General features: G+C 45.5%; 1 protein-coding gene and 1 long non-coding RNA gene across 3 annotated transcripts in view; both read right to left on the bottom strand.

The window, feature by feature from the left end:
* Window positions 1-1,486, bottom strand: part of LOC109320800 — a 2,774-nt gene extending 1,288 nt beyond the window's left edge. Inside the window, exon 1 of the long non-coding RNA XR_002103861.1 lies at window positions 163-1,486. This is a non-coding gene — a long non-coding RNA (uncharacterized LOC109320800). The remainder of the gene's footprint in view (window positions 1-162) is intronic.
* Window positions 1-16,251, bottom strand: part of ERICH5 (glutamate rich 5) — a 23,421-nt gene extending 7,170 nt beyond the window's left edge. The window contains exons 1-2 of one of the 2 annotated variants that reach the window (XM_019551044.1): window positions 16,014-16,234; window positions 6,033-6,512 (exon numbers count right to left, since the gene is read on the bottom strand). In XM_019551044.1, coding sequence (XP_019406589.1) covers window positions 6,033-6,512; window positions 16,014-16,104 — 571 coding nt within the window. In that variant the 5' untranslated portion in view covers window positions 16,105-16,234. Of the gene's footprint in view, window positions 1-5,712; window positions 6,513-16,013 lie in introns of those variants that run through there. The other variant, XM_019551037.1, reaches the window with a different exon arrangement.
* Between the last annotated feature and the right edge of the window lie 2,140 nt (window positions 16,252-18,391).

Below are 18,391 nucleotides of genomic sequence, written 5' to 3'. Positions count from 1 at the left end.
TTCAAGCACCTACATTGAACACCTTCAAGAGTAAATTGGATGCTTATCTTGCTGGGATCCTATGACCCCAGCTGACTTCCTGCCCTTTGGGCAAGGGGCTGGACTCGATGATCTCCCGAGGTCCCTTCCAGCCCTAATGTCTATGAAATCTATGAAATTTACTTTGGGGCAACAGGTCATAAGTAAGTGCTAACAGTAAACCCAAAAGAGTGACTTGGGGTTTTGCATATGCTGCATCAACTAACTGTCTCAAACGTTATCATTCATTCTGAACACTTTTAAGATTATCTCTTGTATGTTGTACAAGGGCTGACACTATTATATAATATGATAATTATTGTATACTTGGCAATAGCTGTTATGCAGTAGAGGGGAGATGTGTGCTTGGGGAGCCATGGGGTTAGGTGTGTTGTGTGTGCTCTGCGTGCTCCTGCCCAGCCCCACTCCTGTGTGTACGTGTACACGAATGCCACACTGTTCCACCTGCTCTGCTCCCAGGAGCCATGGGGTGGTGTGGGAGGGACCCCGTTCCATATTTCCTTACCTCTTCCCAGATTTCCCTCAAATTATTATGGTCACCCTAGCCACTAAACTGTACTTGAAACAGAGATCTTTTGGTCTCTCCCTTTATCAGTAGGCACGTACAGTGCACAAAACTGCTGGTGGTAGTTCCTCTCACTCATGTCCTTCACCCAACAACTGACACCTATTCTATGAAATCTGATTCCTAATGCAAATGGCACTCCTTAGACCAGGGGTCGGTAGCATGTGGCCCGTGGAAGTGGTGAACTTTGTCTTGAGCTGCAGCCAGCCAGTGGGGGGCGTGTTTCTTGTGGCTGAACTAGAAGCACCAGCCCACCTCAGACCCAATCTGGGTTGATCCAGCCAGTAACTATGTCAGGGTGAGCAGGACATCAGCCCCAGCACCATATATGAAGAAGCACCAGAATCCCCCCATACCAGAGTCTTGACTATGGCAGGAGTGGCAGCCCTGACTGCGCTCCCAGCCATGGAAGCACCCCTGCCCCCTGCAGTGCATCTAAGTGGCAAGGGGCAAGTGGAATTGTCCTTCCCCACCTGCAGGGAGTTTCTCACAGCAAGGTCAGCCCTGAACCCAGCAGCATATCTGGGGAGGGGGAGAATGAATGGGGCTCCAGAGGCAGCTCCCAGGGGATGCTGTGCCAGACTCCCTTTCTCTGCTGTTGCCCCAGCTCTCTGCACAGGGAAGACAGCATCGGCTACAGGAGCATGGTAGCAGTAGCAGAAACAGCCATGTTCCCCATTCAGGGAACTCTACCCTCATCCCATGAGCCACTCATGCCATGGAGCAGGTAAGACTCCCCACTTCCCCACCCATCCCTGCTCTGTTTTACAGTGGTCAGCATATCACCCCCTACCCTGTCTTGGGAGTTGAATGAACTTGCTGTGCCTCTGGATCCAGCCTATTGCAGCAAAACCTTGCTGACTGCTGCCTTAGACAATACAAACTCCTCACCTTGCACCCTCAGCCAGTGAGAAATCCAAGGCTTGGCCTATACTTTACTATACTACATGGTTTTGCTAACATAGCTAATCATAGAATCATAGAAGTAGGGTCAGAAAGAACCTTGTAGATCTTCCAGTCCAACCCCCTGCCTGGGCAGGAGAAAAAACGGGGCTCAAATGATCCCAGCTAGGTAGGCATCAAGCCTCCTCTTAAAGACCCCCAGGGTAGGAGCCAGCACCACTTCCCTTGGAAGCTGGTTGCAGATCCTAGCTGCCCTAACTCTGAAGTAGTTCTTACGGATGTCTAATCTAAACCTACTCTCCAACAACTTGTGGCTGTTATTCCTTCTGAAATGGGGCGCACGGAACTGGACACAGTACTCCAACTGTGGCCTGACCATAGAGGGGGAGGATCACCTCCTTTGCCCTGCTAGAGATGCACCTGTGGATGCACGACAAGGTCTGGTTAGCCCTGCCAACCATGACCTCGCATTGTCGGTCCATGTTCATCTTGGAGTCAATAATGACTCCAAGATCCCTTTCTACCTCCATGCTCTCAAGAAGGGAGTTTCCCATCTTATAAGTGTGCTGCTGGTTACTACTGCCCAAGTGCAGCACCCTACACTTGTCAGTGTTGAAGCATATCCTGTTTTTGTTAGCCCACCCCTGTAACCTATCCAGGTCTTGCTGCAGTCTTTCCCTCCCTACTAGCGTGCTCACCTCACCCCAAATTTTGGTATCATCAGCAAATTTAAACAGGGTGCTTTTCACCCCATTGTCCAAATTGCTGATAAAGAGTTTGAACAGTGCGGGCCCAAGAACCGAACCCTGGGGGACGCCGCTGCCCACTTCTCCCCAGGTCGAATATGGCCCATCCACCACCACCCTTTGAGTGCGACCCTTCAGCCAATCTGCAATCCATCTGACTGTGTAGGCATCAGTGCTGCAGTTGCCTAGTTTTTTGATGAGGGTGGGGTGGGAGACGGTGTCAAAGGCCTTGCTGAAGTCCAGAAAGACTACGTCCACGGTAACACCTGCATCCAAGGCTTTTGTGACCTGATCATAAAAGGCAATCAGGTTGGTCTACATGACCTGCCCCTAATGAAACCGTGCTGGTTGCCCTTGAGCATCATCCCTGAGGATGGCCCATTGCAGATGTGCTCCTTGATGATCTTCTCAAAGAGTTTCCCTAGGATTGAGGTAAGGCTGATGGGCCTATGGTTGCCCAGCTCCTCCCTTTTTTAAAGATGGGGACCACATTGGCTATCTTCCAATCATCTAGCACCTGTCCCAAACACCACGAACGCTTGTAACGCCATGACAAGGGCCCTGCAATAACCCCTGCTAGCTCCCTTAACACCCTGGGGTGGAGAGCATCTGGACCCGCTGATTTGAACACGTCCAGCCCCTCCAGAACCTCTCTAACTCAGTCCTCCCCAACCTGAAGTCTGGAGGCTAAGGCGGCCCAGGATATGAAGGACCATGGTCCCTAGTTATTATAGCTATATCAGCAACATCTGAAAAGGGTTTGTGCTGGCAGAGCTACTGGCATGTGGAAAGATGGTCTAGTGAAGCTGGTCCCGTGTCACACTTCTACTAAGTCTGGCAAAGCTGTGGTATCAGCAGCTGCATCACATAGACAAGTTCCTACTCTGTGTACATGATACACGGGCCTTGTATGATAAGCAGGAAAGCATGAGGTTCAAGCACTCCCTTGAACCTCGAACTTAAGGGGAAGGATTTGTATGAGATTCCCAGACTCGCAATACATATTCCTCCTTCTGTGAGGCACCCCAAATGAAAACACCCTTCCTTTGAGCTCCGTACTTGATAGTCCTCTTCAGATATCTACTTTTGCTCTCCATTAGGAAATCATGCACCAGACTCCTTTTCTTACACCTATGTCTCATGTCTCATGCTTTCCCATTTATTTAGTAGTCAGTCCTGTAAGACTTGGGGACTTTCTCCATTTAGTGTGTATGATTTTTTTTTAATTGATAGAACAGTAGCAAGAAAGATATCAGTGCTCAGTATCATAAAACCAACTATATCCCTAACATAATTCCAAGTTATACCAAAGAGAAATACTGTAGAGCAGTATTTAGCTGGGAAAATAACAAATTTGTTCTTGCTGCATGCGCCCAGAGATAGCATAACTCACTGAATGGTAAAAGGTTTTGTGTTTAGCCTGATGCCACTGTTTAGATTTATTGCATCCAGCACACTACAGGTGCTTTACAAATAAAACAATATATGAAATGGCCCTTCTATTCTACAATTTGCAGAGACCCCACTTCTTCCATAACAGCACTACTGGAGTATTTACATGAGTTATACAATAAACCAAATAACAGGGCATTTGGTCACTGAGGATGTTGAGCAGCACATCTCAGTACCGTATTTCCTTGAATATAGCACACCCCTAAATAAGACATGCATCTAGTTTGGGAAGAAAGAATGAAGAAAAAAAATACTCTTCCAGGCTTACAGCCACATGAAGCAGGGGCGGAGCTGACTTGTCAGTTCACTCACCCTCCCTTTGCTGCTTAGGCAAAAGCTACATTTTCAACCTTCTCGCAGCTACTGCTGAATTGGTAGCAGCTTTTGACGGCTCAGCCAAAACCAACTGCCAATGAGCAATGTCTGTGAAAGGATTAAAACTTACTATTGAAGACTGGACTCTTCCCCGTCCTTCTTGCAGCTGGCCAGCGGAGAGAGAAGAAGGGGACATAACAGCTATTACAGCATCTCCACATTTCTATCCTTGATAGAAAATTAGCCTTCTGGTTTAAGATTCGCACACCAATTTCAGAGGGCCATTTTTTGTGATACAAATGCATAGACTCAATGAGTCAGAAGAGACCTAGACAAATCGTCTAGTCTGACCCCCTACCATGGGCAGGAAGGAGCACTGGGGGTGGCAGGGGTCATAAGACCCCAGCCAGGTGCCTATCCAGTCTCCTCTTGAAGATCTCCAGGGAAGGTGAGAGCACCACCTCTCTGGGAAGTCTATTCCAGCCTCTGGCCATCCTTACCATGACGTAGTTCTTCTTAATATCTAACCTAAACCTATCCTCCCTCAGCTTGTGGCCATTGTTCCTGGTGACTGCAAGGGGGGCCCTGGTGAACAGACTTGCCCCGAGTCCCTGCTGGTGGCCCCTGATAGGGTTGTAGGCAGCCACAAGATCCCCCCCCTCAGTCTCCTCTTGCGGAGACTGCAGAGATTCAAGTCCCTCAGCCTCTCCTCATAGGGCTGGCCATGGAGACCCTCAACCATACGAGTGACCTTCTCTGGACCCTCTCCAGGTTCTCCATGTCCTTCTTGAAGTGCAGCGCCCAGAACTGGACACAGTACTCCAGCTGCGGCCTGACCAGTGCTGCATAGAGGGGGAGCAAGACCTCTCTGGACCTGTTAGTGATGCCCCTGTTGATGTACGACAGGGTACGGTCAGCTCTGCCTATTGCTTCATTGCATTGGCAACTCATATCCATCCTGGAGTCAGGATTGACTCCAAGATCCCTCTCTGCCTCTGTGCTGCCGAGAGGGTCAGCCCCTAACCTATAACCATAATGCTGGTTCCCTCTCCCCGGGTGCAGCACACTGCACTTGTCCTTGTTGAACTGCATCCTGTTCAGATCCGCCTCTTCTCCAACCTATCCAGGTCTGCCTGGATGCAGTCCCTGCCTGCCGGTGTATTCACTTTACCCCACAGCTTGGTGTCATCAGCCAACTTGAACAGGGTGCTTTCCACACGCTCGTCCAGATCGCTAACGAAGATATTGAACAGCACTGGCCCGAGGACCAAGCCCTGGGGGACTCTGCTGCCCACACCCTCCCAGGTCGACATCGACCCATCCACCACCACCCTCTGGGTGTGCCCGTGAAGCCAGTTTGCCACCCATGTGACTGTGCATTCATCAATGCCGCAGTCCCTCAGCTTGCCCACCAGAATTGGGTGGGACACTGTGTCAAAGGCCTTCTGGAAGTCCAAGAAGATGACATCGACTTCCTCCTTCACATCTAAGCTTTTCGTTATCTGGTCATAGAAAGAGACCAGGTTAGTCAGGCAGGATCGACCTGGCACATACCCGTGTTGGTACACCTCAACATCACTTCCCCTGCAGGGCTCTCACAAATGTGGCCCTTGATAATTTTTTCAAAGACCTTCCCCAGGACAGAAGTGAGGCCGACTGGCTTGTAGTTGCCAGGCTCTTCCTTCCTGTGATATGCAAATACATTTAGTCTGAAAAAACACACCCTTATCATTTAAATGAAGCATGTGAAGGACTGTTTAGTCTCCCTGGAAAACAAGGGGTGTAAAAGCAGGGAGTATGATCAACCACTGGTTATGCTGAGAAGGTTTCTCACAGTTTTGACTTCTGGGTCTGAGGCTTTGCCAACCACACCATTCCATACACTCCTTTGTATGAACTTTGTGGATTAAATTCTGCTCTCATACAACCCTTGATTGAAGTCAATGGGAACTGCACACATATTTCTGATGATAGACATTGCCCTCCTAAATTTACCAAAGCACCAATATTACCCTCAATTAGTTGATCCTCTTCATTAATTTGTACTTCCTTGGTGATTTCTATTACAGGGCTGAGATTTCCCTCCACTGGTCCCATATGTAGCAGCCCAATGTCCTCTGCTGGTACCCTCAGCAGTGACCCAATGCCTTCTGCTGGTGATCCTGCTGGTGCCAGCTCTATGATCTCCATTGCTCCTGCAGGCAGTAAGTCTGTGCCTTCTTCCAGACCTGTAGACAGTTGACCAGCATCCTCTACCAGTCCTTCAGGTGTTGGCCCAGTGCTCTCCCCAGATCTGGGATCTACTCCTTCACTGCCTGAATCATTTTTTGGTGGTGCTGGAACCAAAGCTTCTGTTGCCTCTGCTGGGAAACTCTCATTCGTTTTTGATTCCTCAGAGGTGACATCCACATCCTGGATCGGGTCTAGCTTTGTCTGGTCAGGTATAGTTTCATTTTCATCAGCAACTGGAGTACTTTCATCTGGTGTCAGTTTTATTTATTGTATAATAAAAATGAGAAAAAGAAGACATAAATTATTAAATAAGAAAGTGTTTAACTAGATCAGTTCTAGAACATGATAGCACCTGTGCAGTTCATATCACAATCCACGAACCAGTTGTTATTTTGGTAGGATTACTCTTTGATAGTTTCATTATTCTTTTGAATTAGCCATAAGGGGTCGTTCTGCTATTAGATCAACAATAATTTCAGGGTTTTTTTACATGGAAAATATATGTATTAAGGAGATACACACTTTTAACAAATCATTCTACTACTGTTATTGACAGCAAGGCCCTAAACTAAAGGGGAAGCTATGACCAAATCAGACCTACCTGACAATTTCTGGTACAGAAATATGGAGCCAGTGTGCTGAGACTTTTCTATCTTGAATGTGCATGGGTAGGATCCTTAGGTTTACAAATGGGCTGCCATTTTTTTTAGAACTTAAAAATTCTGTGAATAATTTTCCACTGCAAACAGATTACTAAATAAATAAAGCAATGGGTCTGAAAGCCACATGGAAACAGAGCAAAATGACTTTTAAACATCCGATATGATGGACACCCTACATTAGAACTTGAAAAAGTCACACAATAAGATACCAAATTAAGACCACTTGATCAGGCTGATTTAATAGCTTGCCAAATTAAATTTGACAAGAAATTGGATTTAAGTGTCTCACAAAAAACACGATGACAAAAAAAAGCCTTAGGCGGCTTATGAGGAAAATTTGTTCATATCATAATTACAAGATGCTGACAAATTGTATTTTCTGCCGAAATGATTATTGCAGTGATGAGAGCTGTCAGAAGAATTATGCAATAGTTTTTATACATGAAAGTAAATGGCTGAAGAATGTAATACGTCTTGCTTTTAACAAGTCTAGGTCTGCTTGCCTTTGAGATCAAGGATTTACCAAAGTGAATTTAAGGGAAAACGAACTTCTGTGAGGTCCAGGAGGAGAGACTATATTTCTAGAGGTGCTCATTTGAAGCAGACCCTTAAGAGGGGTCACCAAGTCATTGGCTGAAATGCATATTGGGTTAAGACAGCTGACCCAAAAGAGTGGCAACAGTAGAGAACCAAAAGCGGCTACATATGCTGAAAATAACTTTCTAAGCAGAATACATATGAAGAATGCTGCTCTCAGTCTATAAGAATTTGCCAGAAAAATTGGAAGTGGGCCAAGGACACTGAAAGCTGGGAGTTAAAATGTGCAAAGAGTCTTAGGCCATGCTTGACCTGATAGCACCTATTTATTTGTATCCTTCAAGTACCGTTGGCCCTCAGGCACACCCAGCTAATAGTTTCTACTGTGTGGGGCCAATGGGTGAAAGACGCAACAGAATTCTTGGGACAACAAAGGCAAAAAAACAGGACAGGAGTGACGTGAGGGTCAAAACATGAGAATGAGTGCTCCTGAGGGGGCCACTAAGCCGAGCCCCCTGGGCCGTGTCCACTAGTCCTCAAAGGCATCCAAGGAACTGCTGGACACTGCCCAGTGGTGCTCCGTTTGGAGGCATGTGCAGACCAGTGAAGAAGAAAGCAGGCCCGCAGTCCGTGAGCACCTTCCTGATCAAGTACAGGGCCCACTTGGACAGAACCAGGAGGAGGTTGACCAGGAGGTCCCAGGACTTGGTGGGGCCATGGATGGGGAGTCCAAAAATAAAGAGGTGGGGGGTAAAGTTAATCCAGAACCTCAGGAGGAGGTTCCAGAGGTGGAGAGGCTGCAGCCTGGTGCACTTGAGGGTCATGTATACCAGGGTCTCCCTCTGCCCACAAAAGGCGCAGGAGACCAGGGTATCCGTAAAGCTTACCACATACATGGCCATGGTGATGGCTCCAAGGAGGAGCCACCAGCTGAGGTCCCCAATGAGATTAGGGTGGAGTACACTCAGCCACTGGGGCTTCATCTAGAGTCACCTTGGTTCACAGTCAAAAAGGCACCTAGTCATGGTAATGGTGTACATGCCCATGAATTAAATTAAAAAGTAGCGAGTTAAGCATCTCCATTCGAAGTAGGACATGCATATGCCTTTTGGATGGGATTTCCACAGGCAGCATGAAAGGCAGGGGGAGGAAGAGACAGTAGATTTGCCCAGTTTTTGCCCAACTACCTAATAGTTAGAGGACTTGCCTAGGAAGTGGAAGACTTGGGCTCAAGGTCCTTCACAGCTTGAGGAAAGTTGGGACCCACATTTTCCACTACTGGAAAAGCATCATAGTCACTAGTCTATGGACTGGGCTAGACATCCTCCAGCCCTTCTATTGAAGCCAAGAATACAAGACTCCTGGGGCCAGAAAACAAGGAACAGAGTCCGATTCTGTAGCTACAGTGGGCAAAGGTGTCCCCATGGGAGAGAGCAAGACCTTGGTTCCAGCCCTTGGGACTGCTTATGTATTCTGCATTAAATAGTTATTGGATTTACAAGACAGATATTCACCACTTGTTAAAATCAGGCCTGTTTACAGTATCTCAGTTTGGACACCAAAAATGGAGGCACCCAAAATGAGCAGAAATTTTTAAAAATAGGACTTCTCCCTCCCAACAGCAGATGAGGGAATCACAACATCTCCCCAGCCAAGAACTGAATAGCAATGATGCAAAACTCCCCTCTTCCTTTTGCAGTGGAAGGGGGATGCCTTCTATTTCCAAAGGCTCTCTTCCCACATACTCAGTCTTCTGGAAACAGAACATTCTGCCTTTGCCACCATCCTCAAGCCCTACATGTGCTCATAAGAAAGCAATTCCTTTCTCCCCCCCATTTTTATTTTTATTTATTGTTTTAGCCTTTTCTATACATATTTTGCAATTTTATCCTCCTCAGAAATCATTTGGCCCTAAGGGTCCCCATGACATATTACACTCAAGACATGATTAACCAGTTAAATCACATTTTGAGTTGTGACCTGGCTACACATTCTATCAATTAATGGAATAATAAAATGAAAAATAAGCCACAAAGTTATTCCACAAAATATGTATAACAATTTTGTGATGTATTCCTATGATGCCTATGAATGTGTGGCCTGATGTGGCTGGGAGCCCTGCAAGTGACCGGAGCTCCCAGTTACAGGGACACACCATGCACCTTCAAACCTGGGAGCCTGCAGGTCAGCTGATGGGCTCCCAGGCTCAGAAAGCTTGCTACATGAGAGTACAGGGAGAGCCCAGGATTATCACCACAATCCCAGGTTCCCCTACACGGGCAAGAAGGTATATAATGTGTTCTGACACGTAATCCCACAGTTATGCCTAATGCCACATGTAGCATGTCAAAAAACACAATTGTGTGGATTGTGCATCAGATCCCATCATACCTTTATTTACATGTCTAGCAGGGGCCTGAGAAATGGATAGAGTGAGCTTATTATATGGATCTGCAATCAGCATTTTATTGGAAACAATGAGCATTTTCGACAAAAGAAATACATTTCAAGGATTCTTACTAGAAGTCCTCTCTAGTGTCTAGAGACCAACTGAACATACATTACAACCTATCCTCAATAGGTTTTATATAACATGTACAAAATAAGTATAGATTTTAGAGTGATGTCATGCCATGTGCATTCAATACTGCTAAAAATATATAAATGTTCCATTGCTTTCTTCCAAACTAGGGTGAATTCTCTTTTATAGAAGGAGACCTCCAATTTGTCAGCTTAATATGTCCATTCTCCAAAGAATGACCATCATATGCCTGTCAGCACTTTTAAAATAATTAAAATTACAGGCATTATAAATGCTAATCTTCAATGATGGCAGAAAATTTAGGTAGGTAGTTCCCACAACAATATGCCCATTAGACAGCAGTTGCATGTTTTCCGTTCAAGATCTTTATTATAGATCTACTGAAAGAGCCCCAAAATTCTGCACACTCTATTTTAGTTAAATACATTTTTCCATAACAAAATTTAGAGGAGTCTTTCAAAATACCTTTTTTCCTACTAAATGAAATCAGATAGCAAATAAAATATCTCCTGGTTAGTAAGATCCCCAATTTGTCCAACTATTTCCTTGTTTTTACACATTGCAATGTATTATCATCATACTATTAAGTATTCATTATGCCTCATAACCTCTGCCAACAAAACTCCTTGAAATGAAATAATTAAAATACCTCATATTCAATAATCTCAGTCTCCTTTACACGCCCTTTCCTGCTCATGTACAAGAGTACTAATATCTGCAGTGAAACTGAAGAAGAATTTGGCCTTGGCATGTTGACAAAATGAACCAAAACAACAGGCACGCTATCAGGAACGAAACTTCTGATGAAATATTCAGTGTGCTCTTCTATACAGAGGTGTACTGGTTTAGACTGTTCCATCTAGCACTCTGAATTATAATAGCCACTTATGAACCTGCTGCTAACTCCTCAGCTGTAAGGAATGAAATATTTTAAGACACAGAAGCCTAAGAATTAGTATGTGCAGGAATTCTTTTTCTACAGTCTGGAAAATAACTATATTGAGAATCTTTATAAGTGTATAATGACTAAACTATTACATACATAATTAAAGGAAATAGGTAAAAAAAAATTCAATAAAATAAAGGAAGACAAACAGGATTTTATATTAAATTTGTTTATACTTTATCCCAAGCTGTTGATGTTCATTATAATGCTTACGTCAGAGAGCTCTGTAGGCGTGGGCCTCGAGTCAGGGAGCCCCACAAAGAAAGGTGCAAAAATTATACTTCAGGCAGATAAAATATCTTCCAAAGCTTCTCTGTGCATGATGGAAGGTCCATTATCCATTTCCATTAATTATTTAGTAGTGGTGGGGAAAGAGCTCTTCCTCCTTGACCTTATTGTCTCCCCTGTCTGTCAAACTCACTTTCTGCCATCTACTAGATTAAGGCATGTTTGGCTAATACAACATTCATCTTTAAAGATATGTGCAGCAGCTCTGTGGAAGCAACTGGGCTGCATTTAGATTTTATATACATTGAACATGAGCTAAAACCAGGATTTGGCTTTTGATGACTCTGAAACTCATGCTAAGCTCAGGTCTACTCATAAAAGTTAAAATACAGAATACTGATGCTAACTGCACAACGCAAAAGGATGCGAGTTCATGGCTAGGCCATCTGAGAAGAAATAATGAAGTATCTCTTCCAGCTTATCTTGCTATATTCAAGATGATTTCAGGCATCCTCCTAGTTGTCTGGTGTGTAACCACATGAAATGTCTATCCTTGATTAATTAGTATAGTAAATATTTCTTTTGTGCCTAACTTGTGTTTATGTGCAGGAAGAGACATTCTCCATATGTGATAGATGTCTCCTCCTGATTTAATCCAAAGATTGCATATGTTTTCCTGGCTGTTAATCAGTTTCTTGATACGTTCCAAACTGGATAACCTCTTGTTACTGAAGAAGGTAACTCATTCAAATTAGAAATTTGTGATTACTAGTAATGAGCAGGTTAATTAACAGGATTTTCCTGTCAATTACTGCTTGGGACTCACTCTTGATTTATGCAAGTAAAAGAATGTTTTGAAGATGCTAAGCTGAGGGAATAAAAAGGCAGTAAAACAGAAAACAGCGTGCATGCTTCAAGAGTGAGAAATCTCTCCGAAACCAGTAGCTGATGTGCCTGACTTATTTGAGAAGTTGAAAAGAAACAGACCACTTCTTCGGTGAGAAATTATCACCTCATAGCTAATTACCGGACTTTGATTTGGTTTGGGCTCACTTGACTTGATTTTGAATACTTGTAGTAAATAAAGCCTTTTTGTCACTCATTGAACGAGGTGTCGTGTCAAGCCCTGGGCTAGTCCGAAATCCTAGGTTTTTATTTGTTAACACTTTATATTTTTAAAATATCTTTAATATATTTTAATTTTAGAAAAATTAAAATTTATGATGAAAGTGTACAAACAGACAAAGTATCAATGCATAGAACATCCACCATCAGATACAAAGAAAGGGTGCAGTTCTGATAACTTTTACCCAAGGGCAGTGGCTGGCAATGTTTTTGTAGCCATAGACTGGAACAACCCAGCTCAGGTCCAAGGTAGGCCAGTGTTTTGGCCAAGCAGCCACTGCCATCACAGCATTTCCCGGCCACTGTTTCCCTACACCCCCTGATGCAGGCATGATTCCTCATGGCCTGAACCCAGCACAAATGAATCCCCACTCTGCCACTGAATACCACTGAACACCCCCAGCTCCTTGGGGTGGATCTGTGGTATTCAGTGGCAGTGTCCATACGATGCCAACTCCTGCGCAAGAAAATTGTACTTCATCCCAGGGACATGAGTAGAGGGGCTCAGCTAATGAGTGTAAATATGTGCAGGACCAGATGCAGAAAACGAATGATTTCAAATACTGAATCAGAATAATCGCAAAACTTATCACAAGGCTTATGAATATGCAATCTTTGGCAGATATGGAAAATGAAGAATCGTGCTAGAGTGCAGCTGAACTGCACAAAATGGAGACCAGGGCTGTACACACCAAGGTGACTAAAACCTGAAGGTTGTTTCCTCTTAAGCTGAAAAGCAAGCCAAGACTGTGACACGAGCCCCTGTCTCAGCTCTGCACCACAGAAGGATCTTCCATGCCCTGGGCTAATCCTCACCAAGCCAGGTGCTACCAACAGAACAATGACAAGCAGGTAGAGCACTTTGAGCAACCTGGTCTCTAAAGTCCCAGGCTTCATATAAAGACCCTTTAAAACTGACAGTGCATGGAACAAATAATTCAATACCATGAAAAGTGAGGGTAAGGTTTTGATGATTCAGTCACTCAAAAGTAAGGGAGGATATGTCTAAACAAGTTAAGGATCCTACAAAACATCAGTCACATAGATACCTCATGCTCATGTAATTAGACCCAGGGGTGTAACGGGATGCGTGAGCACCCTGGGTGGCAGAGTGGACAGGATAACTTCAGGGGCTCTGTTACAATGGCAGTGGCCGGGACACTAACTCAGCTGCTGCTATTTTTTGTGTCCCCTGCCATCCGCCATACCCAGGGCCATTTCCCCTTCTCTGGTATGCTACTGATTAGACACAAAATAACCTGATCCTGCTCAAATTATGCCAGCAGGGTTTTAAGGTCCATTGTCTTAAATGGGGCAGGAATGCACATACTGAATTGAAACAGATCCCACATGGATAGCAGGGTCAATTACATCATACAATTTATTTTTATGCAAAACAACTAATTTTTTACAGGACATTGCACAATAGGACCAACAGCAGGAATCAACTCTAAATTAGAAACAAAATATTCAAGAATGAAGACCAATTGCTTATTAACACAGACAAACTGCATTTAAAAATACATAAACTGAAAGAGATGGCAGCCACTCACGTATACCCAAAAGGAAGAATTTGGCTCAAACACTGATAAAATGTTACTAACAAGAGTAAATATATTTCAGAAATACAAAGTAGAATATTTCAATCTGTGAAATATTCAGTCTTTGCATTAGTTAAAAAAAAAAAAAAAAAAAAAAAAAAATCAAATACTACTATGTTGTCATTCAGGATTTTATTAAAACATCCTCTCTTTTAAGCTAAGAAAAAAATTAAATGTATGAACATTTCTATGCAAACATATACATGTACTATCCTATTCAACAAAAGAAAAACATTTTTCATATTAAGGTGGGATCTTCAAAAGTACCAGAGTAATTTAAGAACAAAAATGCCAGTGAAAGTCACAGAAATACTTCTTATTACATCAATAGACCTATTTCTGTCTCATTTAAGTCAATGGTAAAATATTCATTGATTTATCCAGTCATAATCAGGTCCAGAGAAGTAACTGTATAATGTAAACCCTGTATGTGAATAAGACTTTATGGAACCTAATTCATCCCGCTGTTCCTTACTTCTACTTTTTCACTGGATTGTTGGATTGTTTGGTCCAACATACCTGTATGCTTACCACGGTGTTGTCTGGGACCAGATTATGCAGACCGGCAAAACCACTTTGCACTGGTCTGCTGCTGCAAGCCAGCTCAGTGATGATTAGCCCAGCATTTCATAGAAATACAGAAAATGCGGACTGGAAGGGATCTCAGGAAGTCATCTAATCCAACCCCCTGCTCAAAGCAGGACCATTCCCAACTAGAACATCCCAGCCAAACTTTGTCTATCTAGGTCTTAAAAACCTCCAAGAAGCGAGATTCCACCACCTCTCTGGGTAATCTGTCCCAGGGTTTTACTACCCTCCTAGTGAGAAAAGTCTTCCTAATATCTAACCTAAACTGCCCTTGCTGCAACTTGAGACCATTGCTCCTTGTTCTGACATGTCACCACTGAGAACAGTCCAGCTCCATCCTCTTTCAAACCTCCCTTCAGGTAGTTAAAGACTGCTATTCAATCCCCTCTCTGATTCTCCAGTGGGAGAAGGTTGATGCCAGGGCTCCTTTTATAACAAAGTCAATGGAACCTGTGCTCCTAAGCAACTCAAAGCAAAAAGAAAAGTTTTGTTTGCAACTGTCTAGTTGATCTAACAAAGAAGATATCATCTCTACCACACTGACTGCCTAAGCAACGCAGGTACTTCAGAAATCTCACTTGCCATGAATACTTCTTCTTGATCTGGAGACCCTCACTCACTCACTCAAACTTTAAATTCTAGCAATACGAACAGATTGCAGGATTGGACTTAAAATCCCTTTAAGGTCACTTGACCTTGCTCCTGATCAGTAACAACTCCATCCATGACTTCAGGGGGAAGAGATTTAGCTTACAGTGATCAGGTAGCATTTATAAAACAATGAAATATAAGATACATATTAACTATTTCTATGAAAAATATATTGACAAGAACAATGAAAAGTGATAACACACTATTATAAAAGCAGTCCTTGCAAATGGGACAATCATTTCACCATCTAAAAGGATAATACACTGTTTTATCTGAAAACAGTAACTATTTGTCATCACTGCAAAAAAGGAATACAATTGAACTACGCAATAAAATAGAACTAACTCATTCAGCTGTGTCAAGTCATGCTGGTTTAGCTATGTGGAAGATGTAGGTAGCTAAAGTTAAATTTTTGGATGCTTCTTGGTGCCATAAACACCCAACAACAAAGAATTGCCTCTGGCTTTGAAGAACTTAGAGCCAGTTCCTCCAGCAATTCCTTTCTAGGCTAAAGATCTTGGGACGTTATTACTAGTTTTGCTTCAAAATACCCTACCGTTGCTCGTCACAGCTTTCTAGGTAAAAATAGGTGTCGTGTCCCCCCCCTTTCTTCTTTTGCGTGTGCGAGAGAGGAGGCGAAGGGGCCCTTGAGCTGTTGCCGGGGCCTGTAACCGGGCGGGGGGGCGGCTCCTCGCTGGGTTCCTTCTAGCAGCCCCGCCTGCTCAGCCCACCCACGGGGCGAAGCCGCGAGGCACCCGCCGGCCTCGTGCGGGACCTGCCCCAGGAGCCGCTCTCGGCTCTGGGCTGACGGCAGCGCGCTGGGCCGGCCCCGGGGCAGCCTCCGCTCCCGCCCGGGCCAGGAGACCCCCGGGGCCACTCACCACACGGCTGCAGCCCGTTGGCGCCGGGCGACTTGGGCGCGGGGCGGCCGCTGTCCCGGCTCCGCGTCTGGGCGCTGCTGGAGCAGCCCATGGTGCCCGCGAGAGGCTGCCGCCGCCAGCCCGCTCCGCGGGGTCTACGGCTCCGGCGCGGCCTTATGAGCCGGGGGAGTGCCCGGCCCGGCCCCTGACAAGCTGCCCGGGGAAGGCGTCTCCCCGCCCGCCGGGGCTGGGCAAGGGCAGAGCCTGCGCCAGGGGCGCGGGCGCGGGGCCGTGCGGGGGGAGCGGGCCGCTGCGCGGAGGCACAAGGGGGAGGAAGAGCCGACAACTCTGCCCGCGGCCACGGAAAGCCCAGCTCAGCCCCCGGGGAAGCTTCCAGGTTTCACGGAAATACAACTCGCTCCAGCCCAGGACGATCTCCGGCACCGCTCACGGTGGGTCTTGAGGTGGCTTAAAAGTCAAAACCAATTCTTTTTTTTTGAATTTCTTTTCCTATTCCAGGTCAAATTAGCCACATCCATTTGGGATCCTCTTGATTTGAGCAAAACTCAGTCATTCAAACACTGTATGTGCTGCAACTGGCAAGTATGCTCCACCCCAGACTGCTCAGCCTGGGGCTTCAGATACTCCCTAATCTAGTGGCAGGCCTCATGCATGAAGGCCTAAGCCCTCCGGCTTGGAGTTCAGATGCCCCCGAGTCTCACTTGCCCTTGGCCAGCCACCACAAGAGCAAGCTAGTGAGGAGTCTGCCATTTCCATAAAGTAGGCTTGTAGCCAAGATCCTTCCACTGGAAGCTGGCTGCTGGGAAACTAACTACAAGACTCTCAGGTTAGGGACAGACATTCAAAAACCCTGAGCCTGAACTGATTCAAGCTTTGCAGGTTAGTATAACCTGGTTAGGCTAAATCAGTTTTGTAACTGGACAAACATCCCAGAAATACAGGCACATGCCTGCAGTGGCTCAAGCTAGAAGCTGGAGGGCACTAGAGCAGCCCTCCCTTCCTTCTTACAATGCTGAGCTGAGAGGGGCCTGGCCAGGCCCTGGCACATTGCTCTGATTAGCCCAGCAAGGAATTGATAACAGTGTTTATCACCCCATTAAGAAAACAACAGAGGGATATTACCAGCTTCCTGTTGATTCAGAGGGGACCATAGCCAGCATGGGGTCTGCTAGCTAATACACAGACACCTCCTCAGAAAGGCAGAAGGGAGGGGGGAATTCCTGCTTAGCAGGGGAGCCTGGAGGGGGAGGTAGACAACACCCTGCAGTCTTGCTGGAGCTGTAGCCAGGAGCAGGGGGAGGGGCCAACCCTGCTGTGGAGCAAAGAGCCCCACCCAGCTCAGAGAGCATGCTGGGATGCTGGGGGAGGGGGATCTGATTTATCTTAAACCAGCACCGGGTATTGCATAAACCAGTTTGAGCCAAGTCAGTTAAGTCTGATACTACATTTAACCAGGTTTATCTCAAACCAGTTTCAGCCATTTTCAAACTGGCTTATGTGCACTGAACATCTGTTCTGTTATAGGTTTAAACCAGTTTCTGATCACTTAAACTGGTTTATGTGTGTGGCAGCGAAGATTGCGCTGCCACAGCAGAAGAGAATAAGAAGTGCTGGGGTAGGTTCTTCTCACTGAAGACCATGACCGGAGCTGGGGAGCAGGACTCACAGAGAGCAGGGATGCCCCAGTTTATCAGTTCCTGCAGGTTCCAGCTCACTGGGCACGGGACAGGGAATACTCAAAAACTGTGCCCCACAGCAACCGGAAGAAGAGGAGATGAAAGTGAAAGTAAGGTGGAGACAGACCAGCAGACGCAGAGGGAACTCCGTGGAGGAAAATCTTCACACTTACCTGAAGTAAGGAATCGAGAGAGATGACCTATGGGACCCAGCAGCAAGTGTGATAATAAATTTAGTCGGGCTTCTGGCCTACTTGGCTAGAAAAACGGACAAAGACCAGAAGAGCTGATACTGCTTATTTCAGTTACATGTTTTGAGATAAGAAATCCTGCGTGTCTTATTACCCTGTGCACAGATGTCTAATTAAGTAAACTTGTTTTAGTTTCTCCAAGGTCATTTTTTTTTGTCTATTCCAACTAACCATTCTCCATTGGCAAGTCTTCACAATGTTGCCCTCCTCCAAGATCAGGCTCCAGAACCAGAGAAACATACATGGAGATTGGCTGGGTGTTTGTTATACCCTGACCATTTGTGGCGCTCCCTGGACGGCTACCTGGTGGCCCCAATGGTCCTTCTTCCTCATCTTGCTCACATACACCATGGCATGGCACATGTGAGCAAAGGGGGGATGATAGAAGCTGTTAAGCTTTATTGGTTTGCTCCAACTTTTCCATCTGTGGCTCAGAAGTACTGCCACCCCT

The sequence above is a fragment of the Crocodylus porosus genome, unplaced genomic scaffold (genome assembly GCF_001723895.1).
Source record: "Crocodylus porosus isolate Cpor-Errol unplaced genomic scaffold, CroPor_comp1, whole genome shotgun sequence".
Classification (NCBI taxonomy): domain Eukaryota; kingdom Metazoa; phylum Chordata; order Crocodylia; family Crocodylidae; genus Crocodylus; species Crocodylus porosus.
Note: the sequence above shows the minus strand (reverse complement) of the source record. Positions and strands in the feature narration are given on the sequence as shown.